General features: G+C 47.7%; 1 protein-coding gene and 1 long non-coding RNA gene across 5 annotated transcripts in view; one reads left to right on the top strand and one right to left on the bottom strand.

Moving 5' to 3' along the window:
- Nucleotides 1-6,016: 6,016 nt before the first annotated feature.
- Nucleotides 6,017-8,734, bottom strand: LOC148391288 (uncharacterized). Its single transcript, XR_015861206.1, has 2 exons — nt 7,298-8,734; nt 6,017-6,483 (listed from the first exon to the last, which is right to left on the bottom strand). It is a non-coding gene; the product is annotated as an uncharacterized LOC148391288 (long non-coding RNA).
- Nucleotides 7,343-21,176, top strand: part of LOC148391289 (plasma membrane calcium-transporting ATPase 1-like) — a 31,310-nt gene continuing 17,476 nt past the window's right edge. For 2 of the 4 annotated variants that reach the window (XM_088388993.1, XM_088388996.1), the window contains exons 1-3: nt 7,345-7,909; nt 18,770-19,138; nt 20,764-20,961. In XM_088388993.1, coding sequence (XP_088245119.1) covers nt 18,943-19,138; nt 20,764-20,961 — 394 coding nt within the window. In that variant the 5' untranslated portion in view covers nt 7,345-7,909; nt 18,770-18,942. Of the gene's footprint in view, nt 7,910-13,036; nt 13,164-18,769; nt 19,139-20,763; nt 20,962-21,176 lie in introns of those variants that run through there. The other 2 variants (XM_088388995.1, XM_088388994.1) reach the window with 2 other exon arrangements.

The following is a 21,176-nucleotide window of genomic DNA, read 5'->3' on the forward strand; positions in this document are numbered from 1 at the left end:
CGTTTCTGTTGCAGCTTGAAACACGGCATCCATCCGTTCCAGCGGAGGCAGCCTCCCGCTGATATTTGCAAGTCAAGGCCTTGTCAAGTGTTACATTACTTAAGCCACAAGAGGGCAGCATTGCTCCGCAGAAGAACAAATCAAGAGGTCAGTGGTTAACCGCAACTCAACTTGTTGCCCATACAAGAACAGCAACAAATGACAAGCGTGTCTTTTATCATTTAGTTGACACCAACTCTGAGAATGATGTATCATTTTAATGTCCCTGTCCTTTTTATCATCGATCAGCAAGCCTAATATTTGTAAACGCAACACTTTGTGAACATCAAAAACACAATTGACATCCAATTTAGTCTTGAAAGAGCCCAGTGCATGCATTCTTTGTTTCAAAAAGTCAAAAACAGCAGACATAAACAAATTGTCAACTCTCAACCTTCCTTTTTGTCTTCAACCACAGGGAAATAAAAGTTTTACTGCTCTCAACTTTCACGCAGGAAGCTCCAATAAACACTGAGCGAGTGTTTAGACTCAAGATGCCCCGCCAGCCTCCCACCACGCACGACACGACGTCCATATTTAGACAGTAAGCCAGTGGAGCACTTTCTCTTTGTTTATGACAACGAACACACACACATTTTCTATATTGTTTTTTTTGCAGGTTGTGTGTGCATGTGCGTGCGTGTGTGCGTCATCTGCTTATTTAACCATCATTCATCATTTTCCACCAGTCCATTTTTTTCTATCCATTTTGCATCCTTCCACCATTTTACTCTTCATCCATCCGTCTCTCGGGGGCGGGGCGTCAAATTCTCATGTAGGCTGTGTGAAAGGGGCTCCACTGTGGCGCACTGTCATGCTGCAGTCGTCATGGGAAGCCTGGAAGGAAGGAGCTCGGTGCATGTGCTTCAAAGGCAGAGCTTCTCCACGACGCTCACTGCTGCGCATGCGCGTGCGTGTAAACATGCATGTTGCGTGGACAGGAAAAGCCTGTCAATTGAAAAATGTATGACCAGAAAAGCAAGCTCGCTACATTATTTACTTTCTCTTCTTCTTCTTCGGAGGGCCACCAAACGACAAACATCACAACATTGCATTTATTTGAAGTCAATTTAATTGAAGTTGCAGAATGAAATGCCAATGTAGTGGCATGTTGTTTTCACATACTTATTCCTCATGCAGGCCTGTTAGTGATTATTTAATCTGAAACTCACTTGTATATATACCTTCATTCCTTCCTTCCTTCCTTCCTTCCTTCCTTCCTTCCTTCCTTGCAGCTTTCTGAAATCCTTTCCAGCTTTAGGAATGCATGGCGAAAACCAAGATGGATAGATGGGCCCCTTTTTCCACGCCTGCCCCCCTCTTCCCCCTCCTTCTTGTCACCTCGCGGTGCTAGCAATGTTCATGAGGCATCATATCACCAGATGGTTTATGTTCTCAACTGCAGGGGGAGCGGCCTTCATGCGTCTTAAGTGGATGGCAAAGTTGGCGACCAATCGATCGTGCACTGGGAGTGGTTTCCCCATCACGGTCGCCAATCAATGAGGATCCGGAGAGAGACGAGCATCCTGCCTCGTGAGCAAAGTGGCAGTGACAACAAGACAGGCTCCTTTGATGAATGGGGGCCTAAACAAGAAGGATGCAAAACAGGCCCCAACACCAATTTCAGCAACTGACATAAAATGAGGCACGCCAACATGACAGGATGGGCTAAAAAAAATAAACGATCCCCCCCCTCCCCATCCCTGAAATTGAGCAGGAAGTCGGCCATTTTCATGCTCAAACACCTTGGTGCAAACACCTTGGTGCAAACCTTAAAGCCAAAAGCAGCCCCTGGCCCCAGACGTGAAATTTGGTGGACATCACAGGGCACAATTTCGAACCCGGCCATTTTTGTTTCATGAGGTGGGAGGGCGGCGAGGAAGATTCACGAGCATTCCTTGGACTGTTGTCCGCAAAAAAGGCGTTGCGAGGACCCGTTTACGACCGCTTTCAGCTTGAATGACTTTTCTGCTGCGATCTGTCCAAGCATGAAGGCAGTGGCCAAGTCACGGCGCAGTGAAAGAGAGCGGGAGCGAGCCAGAGAAGATCAAGAATGAAGAAAGGATGGATGGATGGACCGTGCAGTGAAGAGATGTGTGCGCGGTGGCTCGGGGGAAGGCGTCATTCAATCTAAGGCCCGAGCAGAGTTATGACTGCCAGTCAGCATTTCATTGCAGGCGCTGGCCAACGAGCATGCTGGGAGCAACTCATCAAGGTGCGCGCACACACACACACACACACACACACACACACACACACACACACACACACGCACACACTCAATAAAAGCTCCCCGCTCAGCTTGGGGATTCACCCGTTGCACGCTTCCTCCGGGATTTGCTTGAAGACACATCTGGGGAAAGGCTCTCAATGCTGACTTGCATGGTGCTGTTAAAAAAAAATTGAAATTGGAATGAATCATGTTAAATATTATTACCGTATTTTCCGGACTATAGGTCGATCTGGAGTAGAAGTCGCACAAGTATGCTAATGTTACATGGCACATCAACAACAAACTGAGAACATGTCTGGTATGTTAATATATTATTTTAAGAGTTATTCAAAAAAGTATAGCACAAACTTGGTCAATAAAGCTGATTCTGATTCAACTCATATGTTCCCCTCATGACCACCCAATTGTCATCCGGCCCCGACCGGTCGCCGTGGTTTGGCCCAAAAAATATTCTCTATGACGCGTATATTATTGATATGAGCGTGCGCGATTAATTATGAATGAGCGAGCGTGCACGTCCCTTTGAGGGCGCTAATGAAGCACCTCGGGTCGCCGCCCTCCCACCTGTCAGCTGCTCTTCTTGATTCCCCAAACAATTTTCCATGCTTAAAAAATCCCATCTTTTTTTAATTATATAAAGGATTGACATATTAGGTTAAAAAATAAATCAATGTACAAAGTGAAGATAGCAAGTGTTAAATAATAAAAATAAAATTAATTTAAAAAAAATCTAATTTTTTAGTCTCACATCAAGATTCGAATGTGGAGTAACAGACACTTCCACAATGTGCGATCTCAATCGGACAAAATTAGAAACTCCAGCTGAAAAATTTGCATCAATGTTTTCTGGATTTTTATTCTTCTCCACCGATCATAATTATTGAGTATTAATGTGAAGTTGTGATGACAATTTCAACAATTACGTCAAAAGAGATTAACAAAATAATAAAGGCAAAGTCACGTGAGATGTGACTCTTTGCTACATGGTGTGAACCCAAACAAGACGACTTTGATTCCCTTCATTGTGGACTATGTGTGCGCATGTGTGTGTGCTTGTGTGTGTAACCATGGCGACATTAGTGCACTTTTGTGTTGCGCAAGTTTACAGCCAAGAAGGAATGACCAGAAACACCACCACAAAGTGTCTCTGCAGAGACTCAGCAGGTGTGAGTGACTGGGTTGTGTGAGTGAGTGTGTGTGTGTGCATGTGAGAGTGTGTCTGATTTACAGTGTGGGCTCCATGTCAAATGAAAACATCTCATTGACGTACAAAATGCTTTTGCTTCCACTAGTGTGCGCTACATGAGTGTTTGTGTGTGTGTGTGTCTGTGTGCGGGTGTTTGAAGTGAGTGCTAGGGTGCAGCATGCAGCGTGCATGCTAATGCTGCGCCAGAGATGGAGGACGTGGGAGGGGAGGGGAAAAGGCCAGAAAAGGCCCGCCTACACACACGCACACACACACACACACCCATACACACACACACACAGGCACACACATAGATGAATAGCAGCTTGCGATTGGACATCGGTCAGGTGATGTGTTGATGTGTTGTGTTGCAGACATGAAGTGAAAAACGCCATCAGGTGTCTTGGCGGCACAAGCGTGGGCGCAATCTGTGTGTGTGTGTGTGTGTGTGTGTGTGTGCATGCTACTCCGTCTCTATTGCGCAGATCTCCACCAAGGCAGAACAATAAAAGCATTTGTTTCAACGAACCACGCCGTAGCTTTAAGTCCACTTAGCTTAACGCTAACAAACAAAACGCCATTGACAAGCTAACGTAACGTCAGAGCCACTTTGCTGTTCTACCCCTTGGGCAACAGCTATTTGAGCAACACATGTCCATCCATCCATCCATCCATCCATCCATCCATCCATCCATCCATCCATCCATCCATCCATCCATCCATCCATCCATCCATCCATCCATCCATCCATCCATCCATCCATCAACCATCCATCCATGAGGGACAATATTTCAATCCTCATGAAGTCACGCATTCTTTATCCTCTGCAAAGAACCATCGTTCATTTTGCTTGACTTTCTGTAAAGGAGAAACACCTTTGATACATCATTTGTTGATTTTTGTAATTGCTAAAAACCGACATTGGGAGAAAGGATTCTATGATGAGATTAGAGCTCGCGGAGGTTTATTAATAGCGCTGCGATGAAAGGTTCATCAGCGCAGCGCTAATGATGGCCGAGCGGGCCCCAAGCAGTGGGAAGGCCCATCCCTGCCCTCCACAGGGGTACGTCCATCAGCGTCTGGTGGCTCCCCCCGGACGGGAATTGATAATGCGCGAGTGGGTATGGATTTGCCCCTGACATTTCAACCGGCCTGTCACAAGCCCCGCTTCCGACTGCTCACGACAAACTCCTTTTAAGCCAAATCATTTCACGGTTGCTTGGCAAATATAAAACGTGAAGTGATTTTGCAAAAAGGAACAACTTGTTTCTAAGCGCCGTCTATCCTGTTTGTTTCTGTTTACCGTCCGACATAAAACAGAGGCCGACCGTGATACATAACATGACCGAATATCACAAACATCCTCGTAAATCTTCTGGAGACGTTGATGCGCCCGCCGGGAGTTAGCATCTTTGCTCCATCGTTGTGCCTCTTTGCTGATAAAAATAATCAGAATTACATGGGAAGGTCGCCATGGAGACAACATCCAGCGGCATATATGGACACATTTCTGACTCTGTGTGTGTGTGTGTGTGTGTGTGTGTGGAGGTGGATGCTGACCCCAGGAAGTGACTTGATTACATAAGTCTGATGGATTTAAAATTGCAGCCTCCACTCTTGTCCATAATTAAGACACAATGGCAAACAACGCCTCGGTGTACCTGTACAAAAACCGTAGAGCGAGACCTCATTTGGTGTTGGCACTTTGTTTTTGAGCGAGTAGAAGCAAATTTGCATTTATTTCATGTCACACTTAGTTAAAAGCATGAAAAAGAGTAAAGAAGGAAAAGGCTCTTTGATGATCGACGTTTATTAGTTCACTTTTTTGTTAGCTTGCTTCGATGTCGTTGATGCTGGTTTGTTTCATTTTTTAAAGCAATTATGAACTCAGAGTTGTTTTTTTTCCATTTTAGTCATTTTGCCAAATACAAATGAGTTTGCTCAGGTAGTTCCCGTTTGTCCAAACGGGGCAGTGACCCACCCAATGGGGCGTTTTGCCACCAGGAGAGGAAGACGTGCACGTTTGCGAATGTCATTGCCTGGAAATGAATATGTGTGAACACTTGCAGCTGATTCCCGTTGCCAATGTTGTTTTTGTGCCATGCACGCAGCCGCCCGCCGCTCTGCAGGTGCGAGCGTGATGCATGAGCCCATTACAGCGGCGACAACGAGATCAGTCACGAGCCCAGCGCATCAACCTTTTTGCACGGGCCCGCCGCACCTTACTTTGGACTTTTTTTCCTCACATTTGTCAAACTCGACTCTCTATAGACGTCGATAGTGTGCACATACACGGCCATTTATTTCTTGTTGTCTTCTATTTCTTATTTTCTTCTATGTTTCTCATCGCTTTGCCATTTCTGTGAGCGATTTAGTTTCACATATTTGCTTTAGTTATTGAGTTAGTTCACTTGCCAAGTATGAAAAACATAAAGTGAGAAGTTACTTAAGTTAGTTAGTTTCCATTTTTTAGGCAAGTAGGAAAATTGTGAAACAAGATCAATTAGTGCATTAAATTAATCGTTGACTGACTAATGTCAACAATGAGCTTCATCGTGTTCTGCTGGTGCTTCCCTGAAGTCAAGTTTATTTATATAGCCCTAAATCACAAACAAGTCTCAAAGGGCTTGACATATACAAAAAAAATGACAATTATTCTCAAAATATCCCCTGATCTTAAACTCCCAGGAGGGCATGGAAAAACTCATAAAACCCTTATCAGGGGAAAAATGAGAAACCTTGACCACAGATGGGTGGATCCCCCTTCCAGGATGACCAGGCTGCAATGGATGCAGAGAGGGCACATAGAATACATCATATAAAAAATCAAAGAAAAAGTAGATGTCCAATTCAAAGTGAAGAGCTGCAGGAGGTGCCCTCGATTGTCCTGGCAATGTCTTCAAGGGGGGTAATCTGCTGCAGTTCCCTCATCCTGATTGGTCCACGAGGATCCAGACAGCCGCTGTCAGTTTGGGTGTCACCTAACCACCTCCTGATTTATAGGTGAATAGGAGAACCTTGAAGTCTGAAAAATATTCAACATGAATATTCCTAAGCATAAGCAAATACGCACTTTTCCATTGCTTGCTCCACCCTGGGCCCGGTTGGCAAGGCAACGGGACAATGCAAACAAAGCGCCGTCACTCCGTATTGACAATATTGCCGTTATTGACATTAGCCACACAGCGTGTTGCGGCAACAGCTCGCCGGGCGGGTAAAGGGCGGACGACGGCTGGGCGCGCGAGTTAGCTCGTCGAGGTGCAGCAGAGCAACTGTGTGCTTTGACGTGACGCACCACAACGGACATTTTTTGTTCTCAAAATTGTCTAGCGACCCACGAGCTAGTTTCTTAAGAGTGGCTGTTGGGGTTTAAATTTGACCCCTGCAGCCGGTGTCATGCCTGCAAAACGTGGTGAACGTGTTTATCACGTGGAGGCCCAGAAAAACACAATAGAACGCTGCCATTTTGGTTTAAAACACACATATTAGGCTCAGTTGGTTGAGTTGCACTTGACCGGAATATGAGGAAACAGCAGCTCCTCAACCCAAACATGAAGTTTGGTATTTATTAGAGCCACATAAACAGTCCCATGAGGCCATATCGAAAAAGGCCTGGGAACTGGTTTTGGATTTGAAGCAAGAACCTCATAATGAAGGGAGCAGATGAAAAATGATTTTTGACATATTTATCCACAGTGCTCATCAGCACTTTATAAACTTTAAGAATCCAGATGCGTGCCACGCCCTCACAATACATACAAAAATACGACAAGGTAACGTGACAAGAAACACGTTGAAAATTAATCTAAAATGGAGTCGTGCTGATTGAAGCGATCCACCTTAAAAAGTCAACGATCCAGACTAGCCCCGCCTTCCCTTAGTCCGTTGCTTCCCCGGGGCAAGGCAGCCAGACCGGCCGGAAAAGGCGCTTCTAGGACGGGACTCCGGTTCCGCCCCTTTGCGCTGCTGTTGGAAGGTGTCGGTTCGCAGCCTCCCCAAGACCAAGCACCCCCTTGAGCGTCTCTCAATCCCACCAGCAGCCCCCTCCGACGGCTTCTTGACTCAATCTTGTCTCGGCGTATCACGCCTTCCCACCCCTGCGTGTGTTCCAGCGGCGAGGAGGCGGAGGCGGAGGAGGGGAAGGGAGGGGGACTTGGTCTTCCCTTTTATCGGATTGATTTCTGATCCAATCGGGAAGGTTCCGGGCTCTTTTCTGCGGTGCTGCAGTGGTGTGTCACGGCTGTCTTTATCCCCCGGCTGCTTTCGAACGAGAGGGACCATATCGACTTGTTGTTTTTTTCCTGCTTCGTCCGAATCATTCCATTCCCGGTCCGTCAATCATTTTTTCCACCGCTGCGGTCCAGTCGAGTTGCCGCCGCGCTGGGACATGGACGAGCTCCAGTGAGGGAGCTCCACACGCCGACGTGATTCGGACACGGATCCCCCTAGAGGTAAGCTTCTTTTGCCCCTTTTTTTGGAGGGAGTGGGGGGTGAAACTTTGCGTCGACGTTGCTGCTCGGTGAGTTTTGAGTTCCTTTTAAAGCCCATTTGTAGCGTCTTTTCAATCGTTCGTCGTTTCCGTTTATTCCGGTGGCCCATTTGGGCTTTTTTCGCCACAAGTGGGAGGACTGCAACCGCCGGGGTCTCGATTTTTGGAACGTTTCGCCGGCCACAGTTGCTGCAAAGTGAGGTCGCTAGCGTGGGAGGCTTGTGTCCGCGCTTATGTGTGTGCGTGTGTGTGGTGTTCGAGTCCCACGCGCTCGGTCGGCGGAAGCCCGCAGACGAGGCTCCCCTCGCCCGAAACCTGCAGTAGCACGTCTCGCTCGTGCAGTGTGGTCGTTTCATCCGCAACTTTTGCCGCACTTTGCCGCGTTGCTTCGCATATCGTCAGACACGTCAATTTCTCGCATGTATTTTGCCCGATTTGTTCGAAGTTGCTCGGAATCCAACTTTTGGATGCGGTACGTAGCGCGGACCAGTTGCTGCCGCCCACCGTTGCGTGCTATCCAGAACGGCTGGTTCAAATGCTCCTTTTTTTTGCGATGTATGGTGGCTCGTTTGAGATATGCCGAATGGTAGAGCGGTTATCAATGTGCCTAAGGCCGAGTGCAGCACTCGCCAAGTCCATTCGAAACCCCCTCAAACCCGGCGGTGTTTCAAAAACGCCCCGCTTGTCGATGACAGTACGGTGCGGGTGAGCTTGTTGACGTCTGCGAGCCTGGCATTCAGATTTCCGCAAAGTCTGGAATCAGCTTGGCTCCACATTCGTTGTGGGGTTTTTTGGGGGGGGAAGGGGGGGGGGGGGGGGGTTGACGGATGCAAGGACAATTGCATTAGCCTGGTGAACACCGGTTGCTGCATGCTGCGGTGGCAGCAGCGTGTTCGCGGGGCAGCTCGTTCTTCCTGTTGGAGAGGTTTCCCCACATTGCCGACACGAGCCGGCCCAGCCTGGCCCAAAAAAAAAAAAAAAAAGCCGTCACTTTATTGTCACAAAGTGTCCGTGATGTCACCCACTTGGAGAATGAACAGTGTCATGCCTGTTTCTTGTTGTTCTTGCTCCTTTGCTGTCATTTTCTTGGTCCCCCTCCCCCTCTCCATCTGGGTGTGTCCTGACTTATTGCGTTTCGGAGGGGAGGGGAGGAGAGGAGTGGGGGGGGGGGGATCCCGCATCTTCTCCAGCTTGTGACCTCCAAACGAGGGCATTTCTGCCGATGCTGCTTCACCTCCACTATGAGGCTAAACACCTTTTGGGTGTTGATTTTTTGGGAGGGGGACCTCCTAGCCTCCTCACCCCTTTGCGGAGATGTTAAAAAGCCATTTGCGGCAAATTGGATCGAGTGAGAGGATAATTGTTGCCGTACGGCTCCGTTTTTTTTCTTGAGTGCTGGAGAGGAGAGAGTGATCTACTTAGCAGCTCATGACTCATTTGCATACTCCCTCGTCATCCTTCTGCCTTTTGTCTGCTACTTGTCGCTCCAAACGCCACTTGACTGTCTGTCTTGGCCCCAAACGGGGGGAAGGCTAATGACAGGTCTCCAGGAAATAAATAACAACATCCGCAGCTGCCTTTTGACGTTTCCTTCCCAACGGAACATGATCCGTGGGGATTTTTGCAGCACTGCAACGTTACCATCTTTGTTTAACTGCAGCGCTAACTCGTAGCTCGGAAGGCAAGCGGCAGAGGTATTCGTCGTTTTGAAACAATCCGCAAATATGACTCGATTGGACTAAACGCTGCTTTGTCAGCACCGGTCGGCGGGCGTTATCGCAAGCTGTCAGCGAATCGGAAGCCCTGCCGTGAGTGTCCGATGGAATTAGGAGCCGGTGTCAGATGGGCCTCGGGGGAACAAAACAAAACACACGGCGACGTAACACTGTGCGCCACTTATTCGATTAGCGAGCGAGCCCATTCCAACGTGTCGCTCAGTCGGGCTAAGTGACCACCGTGGGCTGGAGTGGCCGCCGTGGGCTGGCGTGGCCGCCGTGGGCTGGCGTGGAGTCAACTGAGTCACCCGACGAGTGTTTACCAGACAGACGTGGCCAGTCAATCATCTGGCTCGATGCCCGGCCGCGTCCAGCCCAAGCGACTTCCCGTTCCGATATTGAGCAGCCGGACGTTTACGAGCCGCTGCTTTATGTCCGCATCGGCAAGCCCTGTCGGAAAAAAAATCAAAGCGGGACCGTGGCGGGCGGCTCCCCCATGTCCTGCGGCAAATCCTTTTATTCCTCTTTTTGATTTGTAAATGGATCAGTCTGCTTGCGGCGGATGGGCAAAGCGCCGCGGGTTCACGCTGGGTATTTATTCGACAGGGTGCGGAGAACGCACGCACCCTGGAACACCGAACCGGCAATCGATGTCAATACGGCGTGTCCCAAATCAAATGTGCTCGATTGCAGTAAGTGAAAATCCGCCGGACGGGAAGGCCGTGTTACTTTTCCCCTTTCGTAATTTTCATTCCGAAACAGTACATTGTGTGAAAATGACCGAACCGTAACTTGATTTGTGTTAGTGGAGGCGATGGTTAAGGACAAGAAGAAGAGGCGGGTCCATTGTATGCTGCTCCAAAATTATCTTCCAAAATGTCTCTGCCAATTTCTGTTGGCCTATCGATGACATTTCATGCGCTACATTAGCATTAAGCTATCACTTTTCATTAGAGCTCATACATGGACTGTAGCTTTAGTTTAGGAACATAGTATGCGCGATGTTAAAAGGGGCTTCCTTGTATCTAGCAGTCGGAGTGAAGACATTTTTTCCCCGTCTTGCAATTTTTGTCCGACTTAACCTTGATTGTGTGCTGCCGTGTTTGGCAGACTTCCCAAAATTCCAAAGATTGTAATATCCAGTTTTCCCCCAGCAGCCGTATTTGGTGAATGAACGAGCTCTTCGTGGGATGCCTTCAAAAACGTATTTCATTTGGCTTGCGTGTTAAAAGGGAAGGAAAAAAGTGTGTTTTCTGCCACTTGTTCCCCTCGGATGGTGAAGGGGGGATTCGGGAAGCCCCTGCAAGCAGGAGGAGGGCGCTCGCTCACTCGCTCGCACGCTCACTCGCTCGCCTCTTATGTAAGTGGCCATCAATTATGAATGGACGCAGTGCAGCAGCGGCAAGCGAAGCGCTCCGGCCGCCGATGACGACGGGAGTGCGGCGGCACGGCTCCAGTTTGCCCGTAACCGAGTCGTTGGCCTTCATGACTATTTGATGGCCGCCCGCATTCATCCAAAGGGACATCACTGAAACGCCGCTTGACTTCTTTTGCATATTTGTCATCCACAAAGAGTCGTTTGACAAAACAGGGAAACTCGTGAACGCAAATAAATGTTGTCTGCCCCTGCCCACAAAGTTTGAATCTAGTGGGGTGCCTTCGACTTGTTCCTGAACCTGGAAAATGTTCCCGATCAATATGAGGTTTTTATTGTTTAAACAAGTTAGCAAAAAATATATCGATACTTTTTCAAGATGAGGCTTTTTATTGTTGTTGAATTTTTGGGCAATATAATGTCCGTATTTTCAAGTAGGGCTGTGGGCGAAGTAGCGTCTGGTGCCTCCCGTTCAGTCCCAACTGGAGGAAGTCGGGCAAGCTCCCACGAGGCCGCCCGCTAAACACCTGCCGGGAGCTGCGCCCGCCCGCTCGCCCACGCTGCTGTTATGCAAGCCGCCACCGCCGCCGTCTCCCTCGTCAATCCGTCCCCCGCCAACGCTCAGCCAAGAAAAAAGGCACAAAATGCACATCGGGCTTTTCGTTTGTGCCTTCGCTGGCCAGCCACCCATCGTTGGCGCAGGATGGAACTCGGAGCGGGCATTGGGCCTCTCTCAAGTAGCTGCCGCCACGATGACTTTGGCACATTTGGCATAGTCATGGTAGTGCGCGGGCGACATTCTTCACATTTCATGCCACTTCCATTCGAACAATGCCAGCTTTTGGTTTTGCAACGTGTCAGATGATCCATAATCCGACTTGATCAGATGATCAAAGTTGCCCGTGCGCCGTGTCAATTTTTATTTTAAGGGCAATCTCCACATTGCGCCGACCCAATCTGATGTCCAATATGGCCTCTCTTCACTTACTTTTTGATTCCGAGACTGAAGGTTCACTTTTCAAGTCCACCTCTCAATCCTTTCACGTCATTTTTTGTCATCTTTTCAGAACAACAAATTCTGTCGCTTGTTGCGTAACGTGATCGGAGCCATTATCATTGAAATGACACTGTCCTTTTTTTTCTTCGTAATTGGTTTTATTTTTTGCTGAAATCTGTTGATCATGACTCGAGAGCGACTTAGCGGTCGTTTCACTTTTTTTCACACCGTGATTTAATGTGACCTTGCAGATGAACTTTGTAGCCACGATCTTGCTGTTTCCTTTTTTTTTAAATTTCAAGTCTTTCCCTTTCAGTTGTGAAAAAAAGTAAAGTTTGGCCTTCTTTTCATTTTGCAATGGCAGCATTTTCAATTAAGTGGATGGCAGTATTGTCTTTTCTTGAGCCTTCATTCACGAATGCGTTTTACCGCCTCCTCCTTTGGATGTTTGCGGTCGAGCTAAACAAAGACGTGCGCTAGCGTCACATGATCTGACAAACGTGTCTGGTAGTGGAAGCCGAGCGCGAGCCCGAGAGGTGAGTGCGCCGTGGCGGTTTAGGAGGAAGTGAGCAGATGGTGGGTGGAGACACTGCGGCCATCAGGAAGTGGAGGCTTGATGCTTTCTCATGTCATGTTGGCAGCTCGCGCCATTTCACTTCCTTGTCCTCGCACGACAAACGGCGGCGTGTGTATGTGTGTTGAGTCTAGCTGTTCCTAAAATAGATGATTGAAATTGCATTGCCTTTCACGTAACTTTTTCAGGGGCTCAACATTTACGATTACAACCTAAAACACCACACACACACAAATATGTCGTATATGCGTTCACCCGCCCAAATCGCCGTCAAGCGCCCCGCCAAGCGCTTGCACCACTTAGCGAGCATGCGCTATTTATAGCTGATTGCGTATTGTGAGTACTGACGGCGAGGGAGGATTCCCGTTTGCGGTCGTTGTTGGGCCGGGCCGGCCGGCCTTGTTCCTGTTGTCTTCGTCGAGGTTAAGGCTGGAGCGCTCAGGCCGGGCCAAAGCGGGTGCTCCACTCTGTAAATCAACGAAAGACAAAAAGATGGATGATGGACTGAAGGAGGGAAGAATGACAGGAAGCAACATTAACAAAAAGACCAACCAGGTAGACCTTTTTTTTATCTACCAAAAGAGGAGCAAGTAACTAAGGGAGGGTGATAGACTTAAGGAAGGAAGGAAACAAGGCAGCAAAGAAGGAAGGGTGTAGGAAGTGACCTAGGAAGGGCAATTGGACTACAGGAAGGAACGCAGGTGCTGTCGGAATCCCTCCATCGCCAGTGAACGTGAGCGCTTAGTTACGAGTCAACACTCATCTTTGGCTTTTGGAGTTGATTTTTACGGTCCGACCTTTGAAATTTGATAAGGCGTGAAGCTCTCCCTGAAAACGAGCTCGTAAACACACGGAGGAATCGTAATGCAGGAATGTGGCGAGTCACGCTGTGCAACAAGCGGCAGACAAGGGCCACTTGTCTCGCCTTTTTGTGTTTTTTTTTTCCTCGCCATGTTCTCGGTCACAAGACGCTCCACCGGCAGTCATCCATGGATGAGTAAGAATCTTCATCATCGTCATCATCCGAGGAAAAAGAAGAAGCGCGCCCGGTGGGCCGCACGGTAGCAAAGATGTCCACGCGTATGTTGCCGACTTCACAAGTGTGATTTTCAAGAGCTGCCCACTTTCACGCTGTCTTCCATGAATAACGTTACGAAACTGAAGCTTTAATTTTTGGACGGAAAAAAGATAAGTTTGAGATCAAAAGATCTCATAACAAGAATGAAGTTGCGAGACGGAATTTTTTTTTTTTTCTCAAATAGATTTTTACTAGATGACAGACGACGCATCGCGATGGGCGAGTGATTCCGCCGCAGGAGTGGACGCGGCTTTTCTGCAACGGACAAATCGTAAAAGACGCAATCTCCCCGACGCTCAATTAGCGGGATGGATTGTCCGACGTCGGAGGACTCTCCGGAGGCCGACCCGGATGCGGCGTCTGCATCCTTAACGACTCTTTGGAGCGCTGACATCAGAGCTGATTGATAGTTTTTCCTTCTATTGGTTTTTTCATTCAAATCGTGTGCGGGGAAGCTTCCCACCGATGACGAGCAGGATGAAAAACACATCGTTGAGGTGTCAAAAGCAAAGGCGAGCGTGTCACTTGTCTCCATTGTTGACTTGGGTATCATTTCCAGAATTCACGTCTTTTTTTTTTTTTTCGTGGCTATGAATAGACACTGTCAGTAGAAATGTGACGAAAGGTCTGCGCAATTTAAAAATCTAAGCTTGCTCGTCGAGGAAATTCTCAAAGCTGGGAACATTTGGAGCGAGCGTCAAATGCTTTTGGATTTCTCAACCGAAATATCTCGGTGAATTGGCTTCATTTGGAATCGTGGACATTTCTTGGCCTGCCAGTTCAACGGACGGAGCTGAGCAATTGACTGATGTTCTCAATGGACTCAGTGATTGAGCGCCTCATTGGCTCACTTTGCAAAATGGCACCTGTTGAACAAGCTCACGGAGCAATCCAACTATTGCTTTTACGTTTTCCACTTGACGATTGCTAACCGATGCTAAATGACTCCCTGGCCGTCGATTGCTTCAAAGTGCTCGGATGCCTTTGCCAACTGTTTCCGAGGCTGACCGACGGCCATAGATGGACGGCGATGGCCAACTGCCAATTCTAGCTGGCTGACCGATGAAAAATGGCTGACAAACTGTCCGGATGTCTTCGGTGACTAGTTGATAATGGCTAACTGACACAAAGCCAGGCGAGGCTGACCGATAAGTGCTCTGATGAAGCTGCTCTGCTTTCTGCTTGCCCTGAGGCTGACGCTAACTAGCACTAAATGGGCTGATGACGAGCTGGCTCGCACACACACACACACACACACACACGTCAAAATAGCCTCCCATTGGCGTATGAGTGTGTGAATGGGTGAATTGTAAAGCGCTTCGAGCATCATGTGGTCTAGATAAAAGCGCAATATAAGTACAGTCCATTTCCCATTTACCAACTACTTGAGCGACACTTGAATAGCACAGAGTGGCTAAATTGCAAGCTGACAACAGCCGACTGACACGAAATGACGCCAAGTGGCTGGATTTCGAGCCCTCTGGATCCGTCAACTCGACACAAATGGTTGATTTCACTAACGAGCTCACGTGCACTTACTGAGTCATCTTGAGATGTTTTTAGGTCCTTGCTTAATGGCTGACACTAAATGACAAAGAATGATCATCCAACAATGGCCGACAGACATTCGCCGCCCCTGAAAATAACATGCATTCAGTTTTCTGGAAATTTCCAGCCCGGTGTGCCGGCTGACCGAGAATGATTAACTGACGCGAAATGAGATTAAGCCAATGACGACTATTGACTCGCTAAAGAGTTGTTCCCATTGTTGCGTGCAGGCTATGAGTTTGTGAACGAAGCCTTGTCGTCTCGCCACGGGAAGACCACGTCAACCGAATCGAAGGTCACGCCGACGGGAACGTCACGAGCTCGCTAACCTGAGCGGTTCTCGTGCTCGTCCCCAGCCTCGGCACAAGAGTCAATTGCCTTGTTTTTGTTCCGTGCCTCTGAGCCTTTTTGCCATTTCTTTCATTTCTGGGGCAGCGTGGGAATTCCTTTCCACCAAAGACGACCATGAAATATCTTCTTTCATGAAACCATTTGTTGATCAAAACTCACTTCACGGTGCGTCACGCTTGTGCCCAATGCTTTTGGTTGTTTTTGACTCACTGAATTGAAATCTGCATCCTGTTCATAGGGCTGCAACACGTGAGAATCAATGAGCGAGTTTTGATCTGAGTCAGATCCTCAACTTGCCCCATTTTTTTTGCAGTGCGGAGGATACCGCTTGCATGTGTGCGTGGTCCTGGCCTCTGCAGTGGGGCGATTTTCTTAACTGTCGGAGCCACCCTTTACTGCCCCCCCCCCCTTCACTCCCTGGTGGTCACATGACTGCAGATAAGGGTGTGGTCTCCTGCATTCCCGGCTGCTCTATCGTTTTTCCTTTCCCCCTTAGATTACTGAGTCTGACATGCTACACACACTCGCACACACACACACTGTCTCCACCCGACACAGTGACGTGTGGTGCATGTGAATGTGTGAGCCCTTGTCTTTGCGTCTTAGTGCAGTCCACCTCCCGCCAATGGACTTTTAATTGTGGGGACGGGACCATGGACTTCAGGGTGCGCGTTCCAAGAGTGTCTTTTAAGTGTGTTGATGTAGTTTTGGGTTTTTCATCCCGAGTGAGTTTTTATGTTGTGTAAACTTTGATTTACAGGTTTAGTTCAACTTGAATGGAAAATACATTTTGGAGTCAATGAAGTCATCCAAAGAGCACTGGATTCTAAAAAAAATGATGATACAACTATGACGCAGCATTTAGTTGGCCTGGATGACTCCATCGAATGATGACTTCAAAATGTATTTTCCGTTCAAGTTGAACTGAACTTGAAAATCAAAGTTTACCAGGCTAGGCCAACTAAATGCTGCGTTCCGTGCGCCTGGCCTGGCGCTTCCCTTCGCTGATTTCAACCAGGGCCAAACGTTGGTAACTTGACGTAGTTCCATCCGAATTTTAATTTCATCGTCTTTACTTTCATTTATTTTGTACTCTGCTTGGCAGTCGTCTTGCGTTGTCTGAACTCGATGATTCCTCAATAGCCATCGGAAGAGAACCTGTTCTGTGCGTTTTTTTTTTTTTTTCCCTTTAGGTTGCTGTTAGGTCACAGTTGTGTCACTTGTGTCACCTGAGGCATGTGGCGTAGATCCCGTGCGTGCGTGTTTAAGTATTTTCCATGAGGCACCAAGCATTCATTCAGTTGCTTGGTGCAACAGGGCGAACGAAAAAAAGTTCTTTTCTCTGAGTGTGGAGGGTGTGACCAACAGGGTTTGCCTTACATACTTGGACTGTGAATAGACGTGTGTGTGTGTGTGTGTGTGTGTGTGTGTCCGTGTAGTCAGCAGGCTGCTTTAGTATGCAGAGCAGGTGTGTCTGCAGAGGCTCAGAGAAGTAGAGGAAGAAGAAGGAGCGAGCTAGTAGCACACAGAAACACAGAAACGAGTGAATGAACACAATGAGAAAGCATTCATCAAATTGATATCTTTATGTGGATCGTAAATATATTAAGCCTGCTATTGTGAGCTTGTTGGCGATAGCCAGCCCTGCTGTGTGTGTGTGTTGCTGCAGGAGCAAAACGTCTGAGTCATGCTTGTGCTGTTTTTCACCATCCGGCGTCCATTTTTGACAGTTTCTGATCAAGAAGGAATGCTGCCAAACAGCCAGCAACGTGGGCATGGGTGTTGGAGTTCGAAATGGAATACAGCACTTGAGCAAGACTCTCCACTAACAACCCAGGCTCATCTTAGCCTCACCCTGACACACACAAATTCCACAGCAGCAAGCGTTGGATTTCAGAGTAGAGCGGAAGTGTGTTCCACGTTGCCGAGCTGATTTTTAGCGTCTTGGCGACGACGCTTTGTCGACCTTTGCGCTGCAGTGGGCGTGGTCAAACAATCCTCTGGCAGCCGGGCGAGTTGTACATTATTTTAAATTCACTTACAGTGGAGCAAAAAGTATTTAGTCATCCATCAATTGTGCAAGTTCTCCCACTTATTTGTATAACCTCACTGCTCTCGAGGAGATCTGCATGGAGGAATGAGCCAAAATACCAGCAACGGTGTGTGAAGAAAAGCTTGTGAAGACTTTCAGAAAACATTTCAGCTCTGTCATTGCCAACAAAGAGTAGATGACAAAGTATTAATAAGAACTTTTTTTATCATTTCACCTAGTGTGTCATCCACCTTTGAACTCGACACATTTTCCGATCGCGTCGTTGGATGAGCCAGCGCCTTTTTATAGCCATGACAAGATGTGGAAAAGGTCATCTTGCCTTTTGGACTTCACCCAAATGCCAGTTTGGGTGTAGGTGACGTGATCGACAACATGAACAACAAAAAAAGCATCTTCAAGTCACAATGAACTAAAGTGTGTCTTTAACGATTGCTCCTCGCAGACACGGTTGCGTCATCGCCATTCAATCAGCAGCAGCGCGACATCCCATAATGACCTACTGACCGCAATTTGTGTGTGTGTGTGTGTGTGCGCGTGCATTCCGTTAACTGTGCTAAGTCCTTTGGTGAGCACTTGGATCATGATGGACTGGAATTTGTAAATACACACACACACTGTGTTGATGATCACGCATCCAACTTCTCCATCCACTTGGTTGCACTTCCTTTTCCGTTTGTTCCTTTCAAGCTGTATCATCAAAATCAGCAAAAGCTTTTTTTTTTTTTAACACAAACTATGTTAGCGGTCGGGCTAACTGACAGCTCCGTTATTCATTGATTGGAGTTGCTCAGGCCGATTTTATTCTTTTCCTGTCATCTCATGGTTGCTAATGTAACGAACAAATGCTTGCTATATTTAGCTAATGTTCTGATCCCTTTTCACCAACGTTAAAAAAAACATTGATGAGGTGGAAAAAAAAAAAAGCTCATCTGAAAAGGCAAGAAAGAAACACTTTGATGTTTACAAGTGATGGCAAATATTCTTTGTCAAGTTTTTATTTCCATCTCGATTGTCCGTATGATGTTTTGACACCCTCGCTTCAAATATTGGGAGGAGCCGTTTTTTGTGATGGCTGAGGTGTTGCTGTTTAGCCAGATTCTCATCCATCCTGCTTGTCTTCCTTGTTCACAGCGACGACATCCGGACATGTTTATCCCCGTTTCCATGGTAACCCAGTGGAGCATGCCCGTCCCAGCGAGGAGTTAACCTGCCAAAGCGCACGCCCCGCGACCCCCCCCTCCACTGACCATCGGGACTTTCTCTGACATCTGCGACATTCTCACGGACCGGCCGGCATCGGCGACATGGCGAACAACGCGGTGGAGCACCCGGCGGGGAACTCGGTTGCCGACGGCAACCACGATGGTGACTTCGGGGTGACTGTGAATGACCTGCGAGGACTCATGGAGCTGCGCAGCGGCGAGGCTGTCGGCAAGATTCGAGACGACTACGGCGACGTGCAGGGTATCTGCAGACGCCTGAAAACCTCGCCCATCGAAGGTAAACCGCCCAAAGATTCTTCTCCTGTGATTTTGAGGAGATGTGTCTCAAATGCTCACCAAAATGTTCACGCACATGTGCAGCAGATCCCCTCCATAAAATCTGGGTTCTGACAGAAACAGATTAAAAATGTGGGAAAAAAAAGATGCAAATCAGGACTGCATTGTGGAAACACATCACGTGGAAATGCCGTCGGGCTGCCGTTGGTCAACTGTGATCCCCTGCGCTCATGCGTGCGTGTTGGCGCCGCGGGTCCATTGCTGAATTGAAATTAGTTCCATGCGGCTCCCCTAATGTCTCCATAGATCATTGCAGCATTCCATTTAGCAAATCAGCCGCAGCGCCCGCCGCCGCCACCTTGCTGACGACTTTTCAGTCCCAAACTCATCATCCTCATCATCGCGGTCACTCTTATTCATCCTCATCGTTATCTATATTTTAATTGTTTGCCCTAATTAAATCACATTTCATGACATGAAATGCATTTTGTCTAATTGAATTTTCCAAAATGAAGGACTTCAAACTTTTTTTTTTTTTTCTAATGATCCCATACTTGTATTTCTCAAGTGATATTTGGACATGCCTGAACGGGAAAGTGAGGCTGAAGGCATGCTTTGTTTTTGCGGTGGCAGCAGACTCCAAAGCGGTGCCTACACGCTCAGATTGAAGCGCACTGTCACGTTTCATCTTTTTGTTTGTCCCCTGTTGCATTTTTCATGTCTTATGAAGCGTCCGTCTGAAGCCTCCCCGGTGGTGGCCGATCTTCTTTTCATCACGGCATCAAAAAAAAACAAAGAAGCGAAAATGTGATTTTCTTTTTTGGGGTTTTTTAGTTCTAAGCAATCTGATGTGAGACGTGGCATGTAGACTAAAAATAAAATGGCTATTTTAGGTATTCTGTCAAGATGACATCAAATTGTGAAAAAGGTCTTTTTTTTTTTTTTTTTTTTACTCTCCATTTCTATTTCAAAGAACCTCTCAACGCTAAGCAGGCTTCTCTCTGACAGTGAATGCAAAACTCTAAACGGCAAAGCGGATTTTCTTTTACTCAACATTCAAGCAGAGGTGCAACAATTCAGCGACGGAATTGAAACCGAATTGACTCTTGATCATCGTGTAAAGACCTGCTTGAACTGGTCCGAATTTCCGCCTCTCGCCAGTAACTCTTCTGCCATTTCTTTAGTCCTCCACAAAAGCAGACTGTACGCTGGTCAACAGCAAATTTTAATCCGCTTGAAAAGCGCAAGAGAAATACACACATTCCTTCCTTCCTTCCTTCCTTCCTTCCTTCCTTCCTTCCTTCCTTCCTTCCTTCCTTCCTTCCTTCCTTCCTTCCTTCCTTCCTTCCTTCCTTCCTTCCTTCCTTCCTTCCTTCCTTTCACCAGTAGATTATCTTCTGTACCGGTTGCCACGGCAACAGCGGCCACGTAGACATCTATCACATCTGTTTTCTTATCGCCGACAAATTAGATCGGCCCACTCCAAAAAGTCCCATTGCAGTTTGGCCGGGATGCCCTTTGCCGAATTTTTGCATTTGTTAGACGCCGCGTTTGGCAGCGAGGAAGCCAAGTCCGGACCAACTGGAATTTAAACTTGAGACTTGTGGTGCCACTTGTGTCGCGCAGGTCTTTCTGGGAACCCCGTGGACCTGGAGAAGCGGCACGCGGCCTTTGGGCAGAACTTCATCCCGCCCAGGAAGGCCAAAACCTTCCTGCAGCTGGTGTGGGAAGCCCTGCAAGACGTCACGCTCATCATCCTGGAGATCGCCGCCATCATCTCGCTGGGCTTGTCCTTCTACCACCTGGAAGGCGGAAACAGTGAAGGTCCGTTGCCAAAATCGGCTTCAAAACTTGACTGCAAGCTTCCGCCATCCAATCAGCAATCTGTATTTTATTCAAGACGATACGATTTTCCCATGCAATTCTACAAATAGCTCTTTAGAGGAACTTCGGACTCGATGCGTATTTCTAATCAAGATGCTGTTTCCACGGTAACTCGGGGCAGAGTGCTCCCCGCTCCACACAGCCGAGTAGAAATG

This window comes from Syngnathus floridae, chromosome 11 (genome assembly GCF_059516105.1).
Source record: "Syngnathus floridae isolate MCC-2025c chromosome 11, RoL_Sflo_1.0, whole genome shotgun sequence".
Taxonomy (NCBI): domain Eukaryota; kingdom Metazoa; phylum Chordata; class Actinopteri; order Syngnathiformes; family Syngnathidae; genus Syngnathus; species Syngnathus floridae.